The 16,724-nt window shown below is 42.4% G+C and overlaps 1 protein-coding gene across 1 annotated transcript in view; it reads left to right on the top strand.

Moving 5' to 3' along the window:
* The window catches only part of sall3a (spalt-like transcription factor 3a), a 16,081-nt gene extending 930 nt beyond the window's left edge, over positions 1 to 15,151 (top strand). Inside the window, exons 1-4 of the mRNA XM_034874630.1 lie at positions 1 to 608; positions 9,319 to 12,474; positions 12,826 to 13,163; positions 13,504 to 15,151. The exon at positions 1 to 608 is cut by the window's left edge and continues 930 nt beyond it. Of these exons, the coding sequence (XP_034730521.1) occupies positions 527 to 608; positions 9,319 to 12,474; positions 12,826 to 13,163; positions 13,504 to 13,935 (4,008 nt within the window). The 5' untranslated portion in view covers positions 1 to 526 and the 3' untranslated portion in view covers positions 13,936 to 15,151. The remainder of the gene's footprint in view (positions 609 to 9,318; positions 12,475 to 12,825; positions 13,164 to 13,503) is intronic.
* The last annotated feature ends 1,573 nt before the right edge of the window (positions 15,152 to 16,724 follow it).

Here is a 16,724-nt window from a genome sequence, read left to right as displayed (position 1 = left end):
TGACGTTCCCTGTTGAAGACCCCCCCACACACCCACCCACACGTAAACCGGGCAAAACAAGAGCTTTGGTGTGTTGTGTTGTTAGGGGAGAGGCTGGATAGTAAAGAGAAAAGAGACGGATAAAGTCGGAGAGTGAAGCGGCTAATTGCTTAGTCCGTCCCTCATTTCCATATCCAATGCGCGTCCGCTGGACTCCAGCCAATCCTCCCCACCTTCACACGGTGCCATTAATCGCGAGGCATTATTCACTATCGTAATTATTATACCGACATGCGCAATCCAACGCACAGCAACAGCAACGGCAGCAGCAGCAGCAGCAGCACCGGCTAATTTCAGAATAGTTTTTTTTTTTCTTCTTTTTTCTCCTCCCCCAACCCCTCTCTCCGCTATACCAGACTATTTGCGAACTTTTGTGTGTGTGTTGATTCATTCGTCCTCCGCTGATGTATCTGCAAAACGCAGAGGCATCACGGAGCGCAAAACCAGCAGCAGCAGCAGCAGCAGCAGCAGCACCGACGCCAGCGACATGTCCCGACGCAAGCAAGCCAAGCCGCAGCACCTCAAGTCGGACGAGGAGCCCGCAATAGCCGGGGTGATTTCCGAGCACGGTGAGTGGACTTGATCCGTTGCGGTCTCTTCTTCCAAACAGACAACTCCCCCCCCCCCCCCCCCCCCCCCCCCCCACCCTTCCCCTCTCCCAGCTCTGCTTTACACTCATGCTCTTTCTCCTCTTCACTCTCTTTTAGCAGCTTTTCAAACTCCATTTAAGTTTCTACCTGACTTAAAAACTCGTTTGGGTTTATGTTTTAAATTTTTTTTCTCTTCATATGGAATAATTTGTGATAAACCCATCCAAGCTTAAGTCTGAAGTCTCTCCTAAATCGACAGGGAAGTGTGCGATTCTCGATTAGGAAGTTGTTTTTATCCCCAAACGTCAGTTTAACCTGGACCTCACCCAGGCTGCATCGCACCACCGGCTCCTGCCTTTTAACGCGAATGTAACCAACATCACATCAAATCCATTCGGCACACTCCACAGCGTTTATAAGATGGTCTGGAGGCCTTTTTTCAGAAACCTTTTTAAAAATAGAGTTGGTTTAATAATCATCTGTGTGTAAAATATCGGGACTGTTTTCTTAAAAAAATATGTCTTTATAATCTTAGACAATATATATTCTTATACACACGCACAAAGGCACACACAGAATGTGAGGAGTTGAAAAGATTTTTTAAGTCTCTCTTACAGATGTACTATTAACTCCGCGGATATAGAAGCAAACTATGCAAGAAGGTCTATTTTTCATTAAAAAAATCTAAACCTGTTGAAATTATTCTTATTTTTAATATTATTAATATTATTACAATTTTTTTTATTATTATAGTTTTATAGTTGTTTTTTTGTATGAGTGCCTTCGGTCCCTGGGCGTCTGTCTGGCTCTCCGAGGAGCAAAATGCGGATTCAGTTGCAGGTCGAAGCCTCGTTTTGTCATGGAAATGTTTTTGTTTACCCCCCTCACATAAATTTCGCACACTTGATTTGTTCCCTTTTGCTCACAATGTCGACAAGATCGCTTGACAGGGCTCGTCCTCGCCATGTGAGTGTGTGTGTGTGTGTGTATGTGTGGAGGGGGGTGGTGGTGGTGGTGGTGATGAAAAAAAGCCTCATTCATCTTGTGTTCTGTGCTCAGCCTTTTGCGCAATAAAACGACCATTATGAAGCCAAAGTCACATCTTCAGCAAGGCGCAATGCTGCTGGACGACAGGAACAGCGCGAGGACTAGGATTCTCACTTCATGGTGCAAAGAAATCCGGTTTTCTATCTGAAATTGTTTAAAATTACAGTGTTTATAATTGGTGTTTTTTTTTTTTAAAAGCAATACATGTAGAAGAAAAATCGTATTCATCTGTGAGGAGTCAGATAAATTAATTATATCATTTTTTATATTTTGAATCAAAACCAACAACAATGCAGTATATTTTTTATTAATAAGATCGTAATTTTTCATCATTTTTGTAAAGTGTATTCCTTTTGGTATCTCCATAATACTGGATGCTCCCAAAAAATCCCTGCTATTAGTTAAACCTCACTATCTAGGCTCATGTTGGCCAACTCACACACACACACACACACACACACAAACACACACACACACACACACACAAACACACAAACACACACACACACACACACACACACACACACACTTTGCAGGGCTTCTTTACAATAGAAATGCCGTGATGTAATCTCTGGGGAGCAGTTCACTTTGCATGGTGCCGGGGAATCACACTGATGACTCTTGGCTCTTTTGTTCCAAATTACTCAGTGGATTTTGGTCATTTGCACAGCGTTTTGTGTCCGTTTTTAATGTTGAGATAACCTTTCATAGATTTCGGTACGATAGGAAACGTCCATCAGGTTGCTTTCCTGTAGGATCATGGAATGAAAAGGGAGCTTCCTTTTTCCCCTCTTCCTGCCGTGCACTTGGGATGATTTCCACGCAGGTAGAATTTAATTAAAAAAAAACATGATTGCAATGTGTGACATAGGAAACAGTCTAAAGACCGATCCAGAAGAAGAAACACATGCATACACTCTGTTCTCATTTTTAACAAACACCTTCCTACATATGAGGCTTTAAAATCAAAGTGCACTCAGTGTTGTGGGTAATCTATAGCATGTACGCCGTTGTGCTTAAGACTGGAAGTGGTCCGTGGAATGTTCTTGTCCTTGTTGGAGCACTATACTGGCTCGCTTGTTTTCAGGAGAGACATTGCAGTGAAACAATGCCAAGGCTTTGGCAGAGCACAGAGAAGCCCATACACACTTAAATAAAACCTAATAATATCATGTCTCATCCAAAGCTTCCTAGACAAGCTCCAAATGTCAGTCTGTCGGTGTGTCATTGTAGCGTGATCAGACTCTCCGCTGCCTATCGCCGTGGTGCAGCTCCTGACGACACTATTGATCGCCGGCGTTGGCAAATTATTGCATAAAATGTCAAAGGAATTTAAAAGTTCCAATTGTCACTCCCTGCTTGATTTAGACTTAAAATCCATAGATGTTGGGCTGGCGTTAAAGAGAAAAGCCGAGCATTGGAGTGGTGTTCAAATGGGGCTCAAGGACACACACGCTCTGTCTCCGCGGCAAAATTCATGAAAATGGCCATCGCACGAAAAAATTACTGCAAGATCAGGGAGCTGGGGTGTCAACTTCTCCTTGTGTCTTATTCCTTTTTCCAAATCTTCAATTTGGCATGACGTTTTTGTGTGAGTTTCTCTTACTCTGGTGTGCGCAGTAGCACAGTGAGGACCTCTTTAATGGGCTGCATCCCTGAAAAGATAAACAACTAAAATCAAGTGCCAACAAGCCCTTGAGGGGCATATCATCTCCCCCTCTGGCCTTCTGGACACTTGCCCCCTTGGGTGCGTGCGTGTGTGTGTGTGTGTGTGTGTGGATGGTGAGAGTAGGCGGGGGTCTGCTTAGGAGTGCTTTTATAAAGCTTGCTGACTTAACCTTTGTCTAGCCCCGGCCAGCAAGGTCCTGCCGCTAGATGTCAAGCTCCTTGTACAATTAGAACGTGTGTGCCGTTGGGCTTGGCAGCACAGCTTCCTCGTGTCCTAGGAAGTGTGAACAGCGACGGGCGTTTCATCTGGACAACACCTCCTCTGCATCCAGAGTCTTTGAAGGTGTGCGCGTGGAATGTGTGGCAGGCGGTGGCGCACATACTGCATACGAGCACACTTGTGTTTCCTACAACTTAGAGGAATTGCCGGAAGGTAATTTCCCCCACCTATGGACGAAGACGTAAACGATCAATTTTGACCAAGAAAGGTACATTTTCACAAATATTATTAGTGAAAAAAAAAAAAAAAGTTCTACATCTTAAGAGACTCCTCAGGAAAGACACGTTGGTCTGCTTTCACTGAACAGGTGGATGGCCACAAATGTGGTTTCAGTTTTCCCTTTTTTGACGCTTTATTAACAGAAATATTCACATTCTCTCAAATCCTTTATTTAATTCACACACATAGTCGCACTGTTTAAGTAGAAGGTTTTCCTTTTTTCTACAACAAACAGTTTAAGGCAGGAATGTACATAGTTATGAGGTGCAAAAAAAAACAAAAAAACAATACAGTGAGGAAATCCCCGCTGACAGTGACAACATGGTTCCCCTGCAGTGAGGCTTTGTTTGGCTTTTGTTTTAATCCCCTCTCACCATTGGGTGCAGGCCTCTGGACCACCCACATAGTTGTGCCAAAGACGTCTTCAAGAAGGCACTCAAATATGGCTGCGTCCTAATTACTTCTCTGCACTGAAAACACACACAAGAAAGCAATATCCTGATTGAGAGGAAGAGCTTGACAGGACTCTTTAACATCAGACTCACCAGCAGATTTGGGGCACATTTAAGAGCAAGCTAACAATCCATCAAGTGAAGAGGTACATTTGGTCATTAAAACATAAAGTGTTTTTAGTTAAGATGAGTTTTTTTGGGTGTGTTTGTTTCGGTTCATTTTCATCACTGATTTGTTCAGAAAGTAAAGTCACAGATGAACACTTTGACGGCTGAGATGTTGCAGTTATTTTTCCTTTGAAATTCAAATCTAAGCATCTAAATTCAGCTGAAGCAAAGATCACCATGGAGCAAATGCAGCATGTCTAAGGCCTGCTGAGGATGAGCGTCCATAAGATCTTGTAAAGCCTCCTCCTCCTCCTTTTGTAAATCAAACACACAGAGAGCCATCTTGACGGGTGACACAGTCATCGGGACATCGGGAGTGCCGTCATTGAATACTGTATTGCGAATGCTTGCACAAACAAATCGTTAATGTTTTGGCTGCGCCACATCTGCAGGCGATGACAAAGGCCTCTCTGTTAGTGCAGATATGACTGTACCACTCTGCAGTAGGGCTGACCAGGCCGATGACACACACACACACACACACACACACACACACACAGACAGAGCTGTGCTGAGGACGCTCGAGCCCTTGCAGATCCGAGAATTCATGGGATCATTCAAGGAGATGTTATATGTATATGTATGTATGTGCGTATGGCCACAGACATATTCTTCATAGTTCTTGAATCTTGAATCATATTAGTGACCAGGATTTTTTTTTTTTTGAAGGATTTGCTTCTTTAAAAAAGGCATGCTTGCATTGAAATGAGTGGAACTAATGTAATGCTTAAACAGTGTGACAAACAGAGTCACTCTTTTTTAAAGGGAATTAACACTTTGCAAAAGTGCACCGTCAATGTAAAATCAGCATGATTGATGGTCTGAATGATCCTGTGCTGAGAGACAAATTACCAGATTAAAATGCAGCGAGGGGCACACAATACATCAGTCAAAATAGCTGCCTGACGAATCCACTTAAATAATAATAATCGTTTAAAAAAAACATGACTTAAATAATTCATGTCTTATATATGAGAATAGTGGTGGATGTGTGGTCGAAGAATTCCAGCATTGTTCAACCCAGCAGGCCTCTTTTTTATGCCCTCCCCTGCCAACATGGGCAGGACCTACAGTGATGTATCTCTCTTTAAGGTTACTAAGCTATCCCCAGATGCTTGAAAAGAATGCATTTTAAAGGGCCAGGAGGAGGGGCGGTTCTAGGAAGGCTGTAAATGCAGGAGATTACTCTTCTTACTCTCAGTAATAATGTAAATTAAATTAAAAATCTTACTTTTTGACAAAAAAGTTTTAGGATGAAAATGGTTAGAATGTAGGATAAAATACACTTTAAATTACTTTTTATCTCAATATACAGTATGTGTGCGTGTGTCTGTGTGTGTGTGTGTGTGTGTGTGTGTGCGCGCCCATGCATGCACACTCATTAAGTGAATCTTGAAATTGTTAAGAATGGGAGAATTTGTAATTGCTCAATGCTTGGCTCTGTGGCTTTCACAGAATCTGGGGAAAGCATGAATACCTCATCTGATATAATATGTCAGATTAGCGGTTTCAGTTGGCATGCCACAGATTGCTGAACAAGATAGCGAAGATAGAGATTCAATGTCTACAATCGCCCTATTGACTGGGCTCGGCTTAATATTTGCATCTGAGTAAATGAAGACTCTTAAAGGAATGAAAAACGGATTGGATTTTTTTGTCATCCTTTTCTTTTCTCATGCTATGGGAAAATCAATACCCCCACCCCCCCACAACACACATACACACACACACACACACACACACACACTTTTTTTACTGTCTTGCAAACGCATAAGAAAACACAAAATGTCGCCTTTACACAGCTGTGCAAAACAATGGCAGCCCGCTGTTTCAGGAGTGAATGGTGATTGGGAATGCAAATGGTATTATTTTGGCATATACAGTGTTATAATATTTCCAACTAAAGCCTAAAGAATCATCCCCGCAGTGACCAGTATTTTAATACTGAGTTATTGCAGCTATGTTAAACCACAGCAAAAACCCACAAATGAATCACTGAATGCTTTTTAAAGTGGTTATATGTACATTCTTTTTGATTGAACTACACAGGGCATCATATTTGTGACACCAATTCTTTGATTGTGCGCACAATGTTGCAAACTGACAAAACTGGAAATGCCAAGAGGGAAGAACATTTAAGAAAATAACAACAGGAATTTTGAAATGGAAAATATAATTCAAAGTCTAAAGTCTTTTATTTTCAAATTAGAAAAATATAGCCCTACCCTGCGTAGGCCAATGTAGGCCTATGCCAGCATTCATATACACACTGCAGATAGTTATTTTCTATTGACAGCAAAAAGCATTTGTGTGTGTGTGTGTGTGTGTGTGTGTGTATGTATATATGTGATGTTTTTTTTATGTTTATCTCTATACATATATACACGTAATTTGTCTAAGCTCTTTGTCTTTCTATATATGTTTGTGTGTGTGTGCTTGTGCGTGTGCTTATGTGTGTGTGTGTATATGTGTGTGTGTCATGTTTGAGGCATACAAAGGCCCCCACTTGTAATTGTATGAATGAATAAAAGAGATTGACAGTAATACCATTCGAATAACTAATCAGCTCAACACAGTGCCTACTCATTTGTGTTGACCTTTCAACCCTCAATTATGGAAATGAGTTCTGCTGTCCGCTGCTGGGCTAAGGAGATTTTTAGCCTGCTGACACGTGTCCCTGACATTTTCAGTTTCCAGACTGGCTTCTTCTTACTTCTGGTAAATAATAATAGAAATTATTTAAAAAAAAAATATATATTTCAATAGGATTTCAATCCAAAAGTTGTTGATTTGTGACTGGAAAATCAAGGAGGGAAGGGACATGGATATTAAAGTGTGCAGGATTTTAAAGGTTATTTCCCTTTGGTCGCTTAATCAGTTTTTTTTTTAATTTTTTTTTATAAACCTGCCATACATGATTGAGTAAAATATGATCTTGTTTTGCCAGCCCTGGCCCCAGTGAGGATAAGAACACAGAGCCTGTCCAAAGCCTTTCTTTTCATAATTAATTACGTTACAGACACCAGACCTCGATAGCTCACGCCCCCTTTGGCCAGAAATTACAGGAGGAGTGATGAATTTCTTTACTAATGAGTCACTGTAATTGGCACACATGCTTCATGTCTGCCTCACCGTGGCTCGCTCCATTCTAACCTCTGAAATGAATCTCATGTTTACGCACTTGCAAAGCATAGTACGACCTTTGGTGTTGAATAAAAATGTGCAGTTTGTAATAGTACTTCTATAGTAGTACTTTTTGGCAGTTTTTTGAGTGAAGGTCACTCTCGACATGTCTTTATATCACTTATATTTATAGCTCAGGCCTGTTGGCCCATTGGGGGAGTTGCACGCCTATGATTAGCAGAAGCAAACTTGTGTGTGTGTGTGTGTGTGTGTGTGGGGGGGAGGGTTAAATATACAGTCACATACAATTTGTTTCTTTTAGTACTGTAGCTCTGAGCCCATTTAACTAAAAAACTATCAGCTCCACCTTGTTTTAAGGCAGTTTTTTAAGCGACCATCTTTTTGTGTAAAAAATCAGTTTTATTCGCAATAATGCCTATGAAATTGTCCTGACATTTATTTCTATAGGGTAAAGTCTATAAACAGTAGTTTTATTTGTAGATACATTCTTACATTACCAGCTTTGTGCTGGGTCCTTGAGAATACACTGAACAGGAGAGTGTGAGTTAAAGTATGTGCAGGGTAATGTGGCAGTGATTGAACACACTTCCCACTCCTTATGAAAAGGAAATGTGTCTACGGCCACAAACAACACACACGCGTCAAAAATAACGATGTTTGAACACAAAAACAATAAATATACAAGGGAGGCCATTTTTACATGGTTTTGATCAGGTGTGAATCTGGTCCATGCTCGGAGCTCGCGTCGGCTTGTTTGACTCTTGATGGTTGCATGTGGAAGAGGAAGTGGCTTCCTACAACTGTGATTAAACATGTGTAACTAATCAGAGACTTTGCTGCCATGGTACTAGCATGTGATTTGTTGAGTCTCATTTCAGAGAACATGGGAGAAGAAGTACGAGAGAGAGAGAGAGAGAGAGAGAGAGAGAGAGAGAGAGAGAGAGAGAGAGAGAGAGAGAGAGAGAGAGAAAGTAACACTGGGTATTTCTTAACTGAAAGTTTTGTATTTCAAAACATTTCAAAAGTCATTTCAAAGCTTGGATGATTATGTATTATAGTGAATAGTTCAGGAAATGTATAAGTGCTATAGATTCAGCAGATCTTTGCTTATGATTCTGACAACACAATTTTCCTGACGTATTCCAGTATATTCCAGAGTCCCTTGCTTGGATCCAGGGCTAAAGAATTACCTTTGCAATGCTGAATGAAAAGGCCTAGGTATTTGTAATTCAGGTGGAAATAGCCGGGCTTGATAGCAGAGGGGAATCCTAATGGGGCCATCAAAGTCCTGGTTTGTACCCAACAGATGAGGCAGCTGTGAATTGTATGAAATATTGGAAATCAATAGGTTCTATGGAATTTCATTAAGCGGCAGTATCCACAATTGATAGGCCCTCATAATTTGATGGATTGCACAAAGAAAATTATTAGCTGGCTTTATGGAGAGGGTGTGAATGCACAAAGTAGGGTCTTGAGAATTGGTGAACTAGGGCAATTTATTCACATTAAAAAAAATAAAAAGATTATTGATTTTGGTAATGTTAAAGAGAAAGGAAAAAAAAAAATGAAAGGTTAAATCTTTGCAGCACGGCACTGCAAAATATGTGTGGATTCTTCCATTGATTATTTATTCATTAATTCTTCTTTTTTTGCTCCCTCTTTTCCTACCCCCCCTCCACTCCCCTGACCCCCTCCTTTCCCCTCCCTTCAGCCCGAGGGGAGGTGCTGGATGATGCCGACAGCGGGAATGAGAGCCGCAGCGGCAGTGAGGAGACGCATGTATGTGAGAAGTGTTGCGCTGAGTTCTTCAAGTGGTCAGACTTCTGTGAACATTCAAAGAGTTGCACCAAAAACCCCCTGGTGCTCATCGTAAATGACAATGAGGACACACCTAACCCCTGTCAAGAGTACCCTACCGAGCTCTCCCCTGTACCCAGCTGCTCTAGCGAGCAGGCTGACAGCGAGGACCCCAGGGAGAGCAACCACAGTCCTGCTGGTGAGGTTGATGACATCCCAGAGACAGCAACCTTAAATGGGGTCAATCTCCTAGAAAAGGAGGACGAGCAGATGGAGCTAGAGCTTTCACCAGAAAAAATTATGGATCCTGAAGACACAGATGTGACATCCCCTGAGCCAGACGACTCCCTACCTCAGCTCAATGATGTCGTCCCCTCAGCTCTTACAAGCTACGCCATGCCAAGCACTAATGTAACCTTGGAGACCCTTCATGGTACCCGTGTTGCAGTTGCCCAGTTTTCGCAAAGTGTAAAGGCAGCAGTGGGCAGTGGGGTTTCCACCATGGCTATTCCCATGATCCTGGACCAGCTGATGGCCCTCCAGCAGCAACAGATCCACCAGCTGCAGCTGATAGAACAAATACGCAGTCAGGTTGCTCTGATGAACAGACAGTCTGCCTCACAGCCTGCTCTAAACCCCCATCACAGCAATGCTGCTGTAAACCAGGGGCCTGTATCTTCCTGTGCTCCTCCTGTCACAAATCAGCTTCAACTACACAACTTTATCTCTCCCCCTGTCCATCAGTTACCTGTTAGGTTGCCGGCCACTCTCAGTGGTCAAGGTCCTTCCCTCCTGACCTCAGCGATAGAAGGACCCCTCTCTCAAACACCACAAACTAGCAGTCAGCAGTCCAACTCCAAGATACCTATCACATGCTCAAGTAACTCTGTGTTTCCCTCGCACAGTGGTACTGGATTGTCATCTCTAATTCCCTCCTGCTCATCCTCAGTCACAAACAACATAAGCACTAGTAGTAGTAGTGCAACAGGAGGTGGTGGCATCAGCAGCAGCTCAGCTCTTCCCAGGAACTCCAGCACCCCTCCCTCACTCAGCCACAACAGCCTCCTGAGCTCAGCCTCCAGTCTACCGCTGATACCTCACAGTTCATCCAGCAGCGTTATCTTCCCTAACCCATTGGCCAGCATAGCAGCCACAGCCAATGCGCTCGATCCCCTCTCTGCTCTGATGAAGCACCGTAAGGGGAAGCCCCCAAACGTGTCTGTGTTTGACACTAAGTCTAGCTCTGAGGACCCTTTCTTCAAGCATAAGTGTCGGTTCTGTGCCAAGGTGTTTGGCAGTGACAGCGCCCTACAAATCCACCTGCGTTCACACACTGGAGAGAGGCCCTTCAAATGCAACATATGTGGCAACCGTTTCTCTACCAAGGGAAATCTGAAGGTCCACTTCCAAAGGCACAAAGAAAAATACCCACATATTCAGATGAACCCCTACCCTGTGCCAGAGTACCTGGACAATGTGCCCACAAGCTCAGGCATCCCATATGGAATGTCTTTGCCACCAGAAAAACCTGTAACGACATGGCTAGACAGCAAACCTGTCCTCCCCACGGCTCCAACCTCAGTCGGGCTCCAGCTGCCTCCAACGCTGCCGAGTATGATGGGAGGTTTTGGCGAGTCTCCAAGCCTCACTCCGCTCAACAGGTCCCCTCAGAGGCCATCTCCACCATTAAGCGAGTGTGAATCTTTGTCTCCAAACATCCTTATTGACTCTGGCTTAACCACTACATCACCCTCCCCAAAACCCATTTTAGGGGTTGATGCACCTACTGTCTTGAAACCTGAAGGTGTTCTCCTTCCTCCAAGCTGTTCTACTAGGCCAGGAGAGAACACCACCACCACAACTACACTAACTCAAGTTGTCCTTTCATCTGCCGTCACTTCCACCACATTGTCCAGCAGTGGCCAGGTCACTGAACCCCTCACTAGCCCAGACTCCGTTTCTAACCCTGTTTCCCATCCTGTCCTTCCCATGCTCTCAGAGCAGTTTAAGGCCAAGTTTCCTTTTGGAGGCCTCCTAGACTCTATGCAAACCTCAGAGACATCAAAGTTGCAGCAGCTTGTTGAAAACATTGACAAGAAGATGACTGACCCAAACCAGTGTGTCATCTGTCATCGCGTTCTGAGCTGCCAGAGTGCTCTCAAGATGCACTACCGTATCCACACTGGCGAGAGGCCTTTTAAGTGCAAGGTATGTGGGCGGGCATTTACCACCAAGGGAAACCTGAAAACACATTTTGGTGTCCATAGATCCAAACCCCCACTTCGGGTCCAGCACTCCTGCCCTATATGTCAGAAGAAGTTCACCAATGCTGTTGTGCTGCAGCAACACATTCGTATGCACATGGGAGGGCAGATCCCCAACACCGTTGTCCCTGAAAGCCTGCAGGATATGGACACTGACCTCTCCTTTGATGAGAAGAGCTTAGATGCGATGAGTAATTATGATGATGACCTTCTGGATGAAATGGAGCAAGCTATGGAAGATGAAGCTGACTTAAAAGAGGGGGAAGTAGACCCATGTAAACCTTACTCACCCGGGAGCTCCCCACCAACTTCCATCATTTCCAGCATTGCTGCGATGGAGAACCAGATGAAGATGATCGACTCCACTGCAAACATGAACCGTTCATTTGGTCTCAAGCCTATGCAGAACGGCATCAGCTTTGGAGGAGAGACTGATTGCTTTGCCACTGATTCCCTGTCTGCAGTGGAGGATGCTGAACGTCAAAGCTTGGGCAGCCCGGCTTTGTCTGAGTCCTCTGGCTCTATGCAGCACTTATCCCCAGCTCACAGCCATTCTGAGAGCCAGCAATCTAAGTCGCCAGCTACATTCAACAATAATAACAACAGTAGTGCCATGCTAGTAGACGAGATCCAGGAAAACAATACATCTATCTTGGCAACTGTGAAGTCGGAAAAATCAGAGACCCCATCGCCACTTTCTGCTTCTGAAGGCACCGGGGCCCTTGACCTAACTGCCACTCAACCTGGCAGGCAGTATATCAAGGAGGAGAGCCACTTCAGCATGCTGTTTCTAAATAGAGACCGAGGTGTGTATGTGTGCAATCAACATAGTTTTTTGCAATAATATAAAGTAAATTAATTATCTACATAGATTTAATTTACAATCCTTATTGAAAATAATATACTCACAATGACATTATCTGTGATAAGTATGAGGGAAACTATGATGTGATTTATTGACAGCAAGAGAAGGATCCAAGAGTTCAAAATATTATTCACACATTTTATGAGTCAATTAATAAACAAAGTATCATTAGCCTAATTAATGTAGTAGGGCTTCAGCAGGGAAGTGTAATTAGAATGTTTTCAACCCTTCTCACCCCTGGGAAGTTTTAATGATTCGGCATTCTAATGTTCATTTGAACTCTTCTTTTCAGGGCTGAGCACTCCAAATTTGGCGAGCACTGCATCAAACATGATCAAAATGGAAATGAATGGACACGGCAAGTCAGTGTCTTTGAGTGACAACTCTCACCTGCCGATGGGCATCCAGGTTCCTGCTGCAGCGCCCCAGAGCACCATGAGCCCCAGCATCAACCCTATGTTGGCTCCCCCGCCTCCACGACGCACTCCAAAACAGCACAACTGCCACTCATGTGGGAAGAATTTTTCCTCTGCTAGTGCTCTGCAAATCCACGAGCGCACACACACTGGAGAAAAACCTTTCGCCTGCTCTATTTGTGGAAGGGCTTTCACCACAAAGGGCAATCTGAAGGTATGGGCCAGTTTAATACAGCATTAATTAGAATTTGACATAAATGGGGGCATTGTGGTTGCAGAGACGCATATGCCATGTAACACTCTGGGATCCAACCTGGCTAAAGGCCTTTAGAGAACTGGATGTCCAACCCCTAGTCTCTCTTGGTTCTGATCTCCAGGTTGAAATGTGTCTGCTGCCAAACTGGCTTTGTGATATCTGTGATTTTTACATAAATGTACAATCAAATCCAAAATACGCTCCTATTTTAAAATTGTATGTACCACAAAATATTTCAAAATGCTGGATATGCAGCTTGAGATGCACACACTCATGATTATTTTCTTGCTAATTTTAGGTTCACATGGGAACACACATGTGGAACAACGCTCCAGCCCGAAGGGGTCGGCGACTGTCTGTGGAGAATCCCATGGCTCTGCTGGGCGGGGACGCCATGAAGTTCAGCGAGATGTTCCAGAAGGATCTGGCTGCTCGGGCCATGAACGTTGACCCGGGCTTCTGGAACCAGTACGCGGCCGCCATCACCAACGGGCTTGCCATGAAGAACAATGAGATCTCTGTGATCCAAAATGGAGGCATCACCCAGCTGCCCGTCAGCCTCGGCGGTGCAGGAATCACTTCATTGAGAGCCATGCCGGGAGGAATGGAGCGTGTTCACACAGGCGGCAGCCCTCCCATGACGGGTAGGGAGAAGGCCGGTCTGGATGTCGGGGCCAGTCGCCCCTTCTCCAGATTTATGGAGGAGAACAAAGAGATTGGGATCAATTAAAAATACTTTTCTGTGTTATTCCAAGATAGGCGTTTGGCGAAAGACTAACAAAAAGGAAAGAAACTGCTCATCCAGTCTGAACTCATGCGTACTATATTATGTACAGATTAAATATTTTTTTGTTTGGTTTTGGAAATATAGTATTTAGTATTGATTAGAGGTCTTTGCCTTTCACCCATTCCCTCCTCACTTGATATTTCGCCTATACGAAGAATACTTTGTCTCTTGTTTGAGAATATGTCGTCTTGCAAGATTTGCATGGTACTTATTGGTTTTTATCAGTATGTTTGACTGCTTTTATGAATTTCTTTGAAAACCAGGATCCTGCCTCATTCATGATGGGCAAGCATCTTATCTGGACAGGACTTAAACAGAAAGGTTCATGGACAGTCAGGCCTTTGTCCGGCAACCTTGTTCATGATTGCTTTTTTAAATATAAAAGGGCACTGAATAAGACTGAAGAAAAGACTGAAGTATACTGTTTCTGTGCTCGCCTGATTATTTTCTTTTTCTCATGAACTAGAAAACTTGAAAAAAAATAATGTTTGAACTATTTTAATCTTTACATTTAGTCTCCCAGCATTGTCTTATAATATTGTCCTGTGTCTTTAGTATTTATGATATTGACAAAAAAGCGGGTATACAAAAATATATTTAATGGCCCAAGCATTTTATTGATCCATTTCTTTTCTAAACTGCAGGCTTCACTGATGAATATCTCTTTCAATAAAGACAGTATGTCGTTTGAGTTTAACAACGGAGAAAATGCTAGGTTTTATTTGGATATCTGTTGAGACTATGTGTATCTCGTGACATGGTATAGAGGCTAGAGATATCCGAAGCTGCTACGACCACAACCCTGCTTTTAACCTTTGTAAAAAGACAAAAGAAGTGATCCTTTTGAAGAAATCTCTATGTATATAAATACAGACAAATCTAAAACAGGTATGCATATTTTGTATCACATAAAAATAGACATCATGAGTTGAGAGTATTTGTCATGTTTGTGAATGCACTTTTTAAAAACAAGACGTTTTGTCTGTGAGTTACCGTTAACCTTTTGACATGAGCTATCTATCACGTGCTGTTTTCATTGTTTTCAGCGTACCACTCCTACAATTTGCAGAGTCGGTTCTCTGTTATTGCATCTGTGCTACTCGTCAGAGAGCAAACTCATCACTCAATCAAAACCTTCTTAAATAAAAAAAAGAGAACACGTGTGGGTTTGACTGGTTTCCTTATCTGCATCATGTCGTCCCTTTCTCCGTCACCCTTTAATTGCCATTAATTGAAACACAAATTCCAGATACATGTGATCAAATCAATGAGAATGCGTCTAAATAATTTTTCTTGTTTCTTTCCTTTTTTACATTAATGGATTACACTTTTTTTTTATTCAATATTCAGCAGCTGAAAAGAAAACGGCAGTAGAAAAGGCCCAGCCAGGATGCATTTTATTGTAGTGTGGGCCTAATTGACAACGAGAGTCTGAACTGACTTTGGTTAAAAAATATAAAGTAAATAAATAAAGAAAAAATAAATAATATTATGTACATTATTCAAATCAGTCCTATTTATATCAATGTATGCAAACAACAACTTTCGTAGTTGACATGCAGTTATTCAATGGATTAATTATTAGCTATTTGCAGTTGACTTTAACAATCAACATGTTTTGCTTCCTAGATGCTCAAAAATGATGGCCTATTTATTTTCAGAAAATTAAATGCCTTCTCTTTTGCAAAACATGGATTTCCCCCTAATATCTTATAGTGGCTTAGGAAGAAAATCCATTGAAATTACTCATAAAAAAACATTTGATTTTCTACCTTATTTTATTTTTTTTTATTTTCTCTTTTTGCTTTTTTTCATTAGCAAAAAGGTTTTTTGTATTTACCTTGTATTATGTGTGTGTGTGTGTGTGTGTGTGTGTGTGTGTGTGTGTGTGTGTGTGTGTGTGTGTCTTTGTGTGTACACGATTGCAGCTGATCCTCAGTTGTCTCATACATTCTTCTCTACGTGTATTTAAACATCTCAGAACCATACCGATACATGCATTAGTCACACAAAAAGTACTTTCTAACAAATTGTGATAAATGTACAAGCCACTGTTTTATGAAAACAAAATTTCAAAAACAATTTGAGTTTAATCCAGGTAAAAACTGGTACACTTAATGAATTTCGTTTAACAATCATAGCAATCATACAAATCCTAAACCACTTATATCTTGTTCATAAGATTTGAAGAGAATCCTAATCTCGATCATGACTTTCATATCATAATACCACAAATACAAATGACAAGTGAATGTTGTTCAACTGAGCTCATGTAATGTCCCTGATTAACTCCATAATATAATAACCCGGCATGGCTGTTGTGTAACAGAATAGTAGATTAGATTAAGAATTCACATGATAGTGTGTGAGACAATCTGTGTTGGTCCAGCAGTATGCCAAGACATTTCCATTCATAACCAAGATGCCTTTCTGTGCTGCAGTTGGAGTGTTGACGTGTGAGACAGTGTCTGGCAAGTGGCGTATGTTGTGTGGGTTTCAGTGAAATTGTGTGTGTGTGTGTGTGTGTGTTTGTGTGTGTGTGTATGTGTGAGTTGGTTGCCTCCTCACAGTGTTCAGCCCTCCCGGTGCAGTGTGTTTGCCACATGGTCCACATGTGTGCGGAAACACACAGATTCTCACACTCCCACACAAATACCCACGTTCTCACTTTCTTGAACGTTAAATAAAAGACAACACAGAATTGCACCAAATATTCGTAGAGATGGGGAAAA

This window comes from Etheostoma cragini, chromosome 6 (assembly GCF_013103735.1).
Source record: "Etheostoma cragini isolate CJK2018 chromosome 6, CSU_Ecrag_1.0, whole genome shotgun sequence".
In the NCBI taxonomy this organism is placed as follows: Eukaryota; Metazoa; Chordata; class Actinopteri; order Perciformes; family Percidae; genus Etheostoma; species Etheostoma cragini.
The sequence above is the reverse complement of the archived record's forward strand: the minus strand, read 5'-3'. Positions and strand labels throughout refer to the sequence as shown.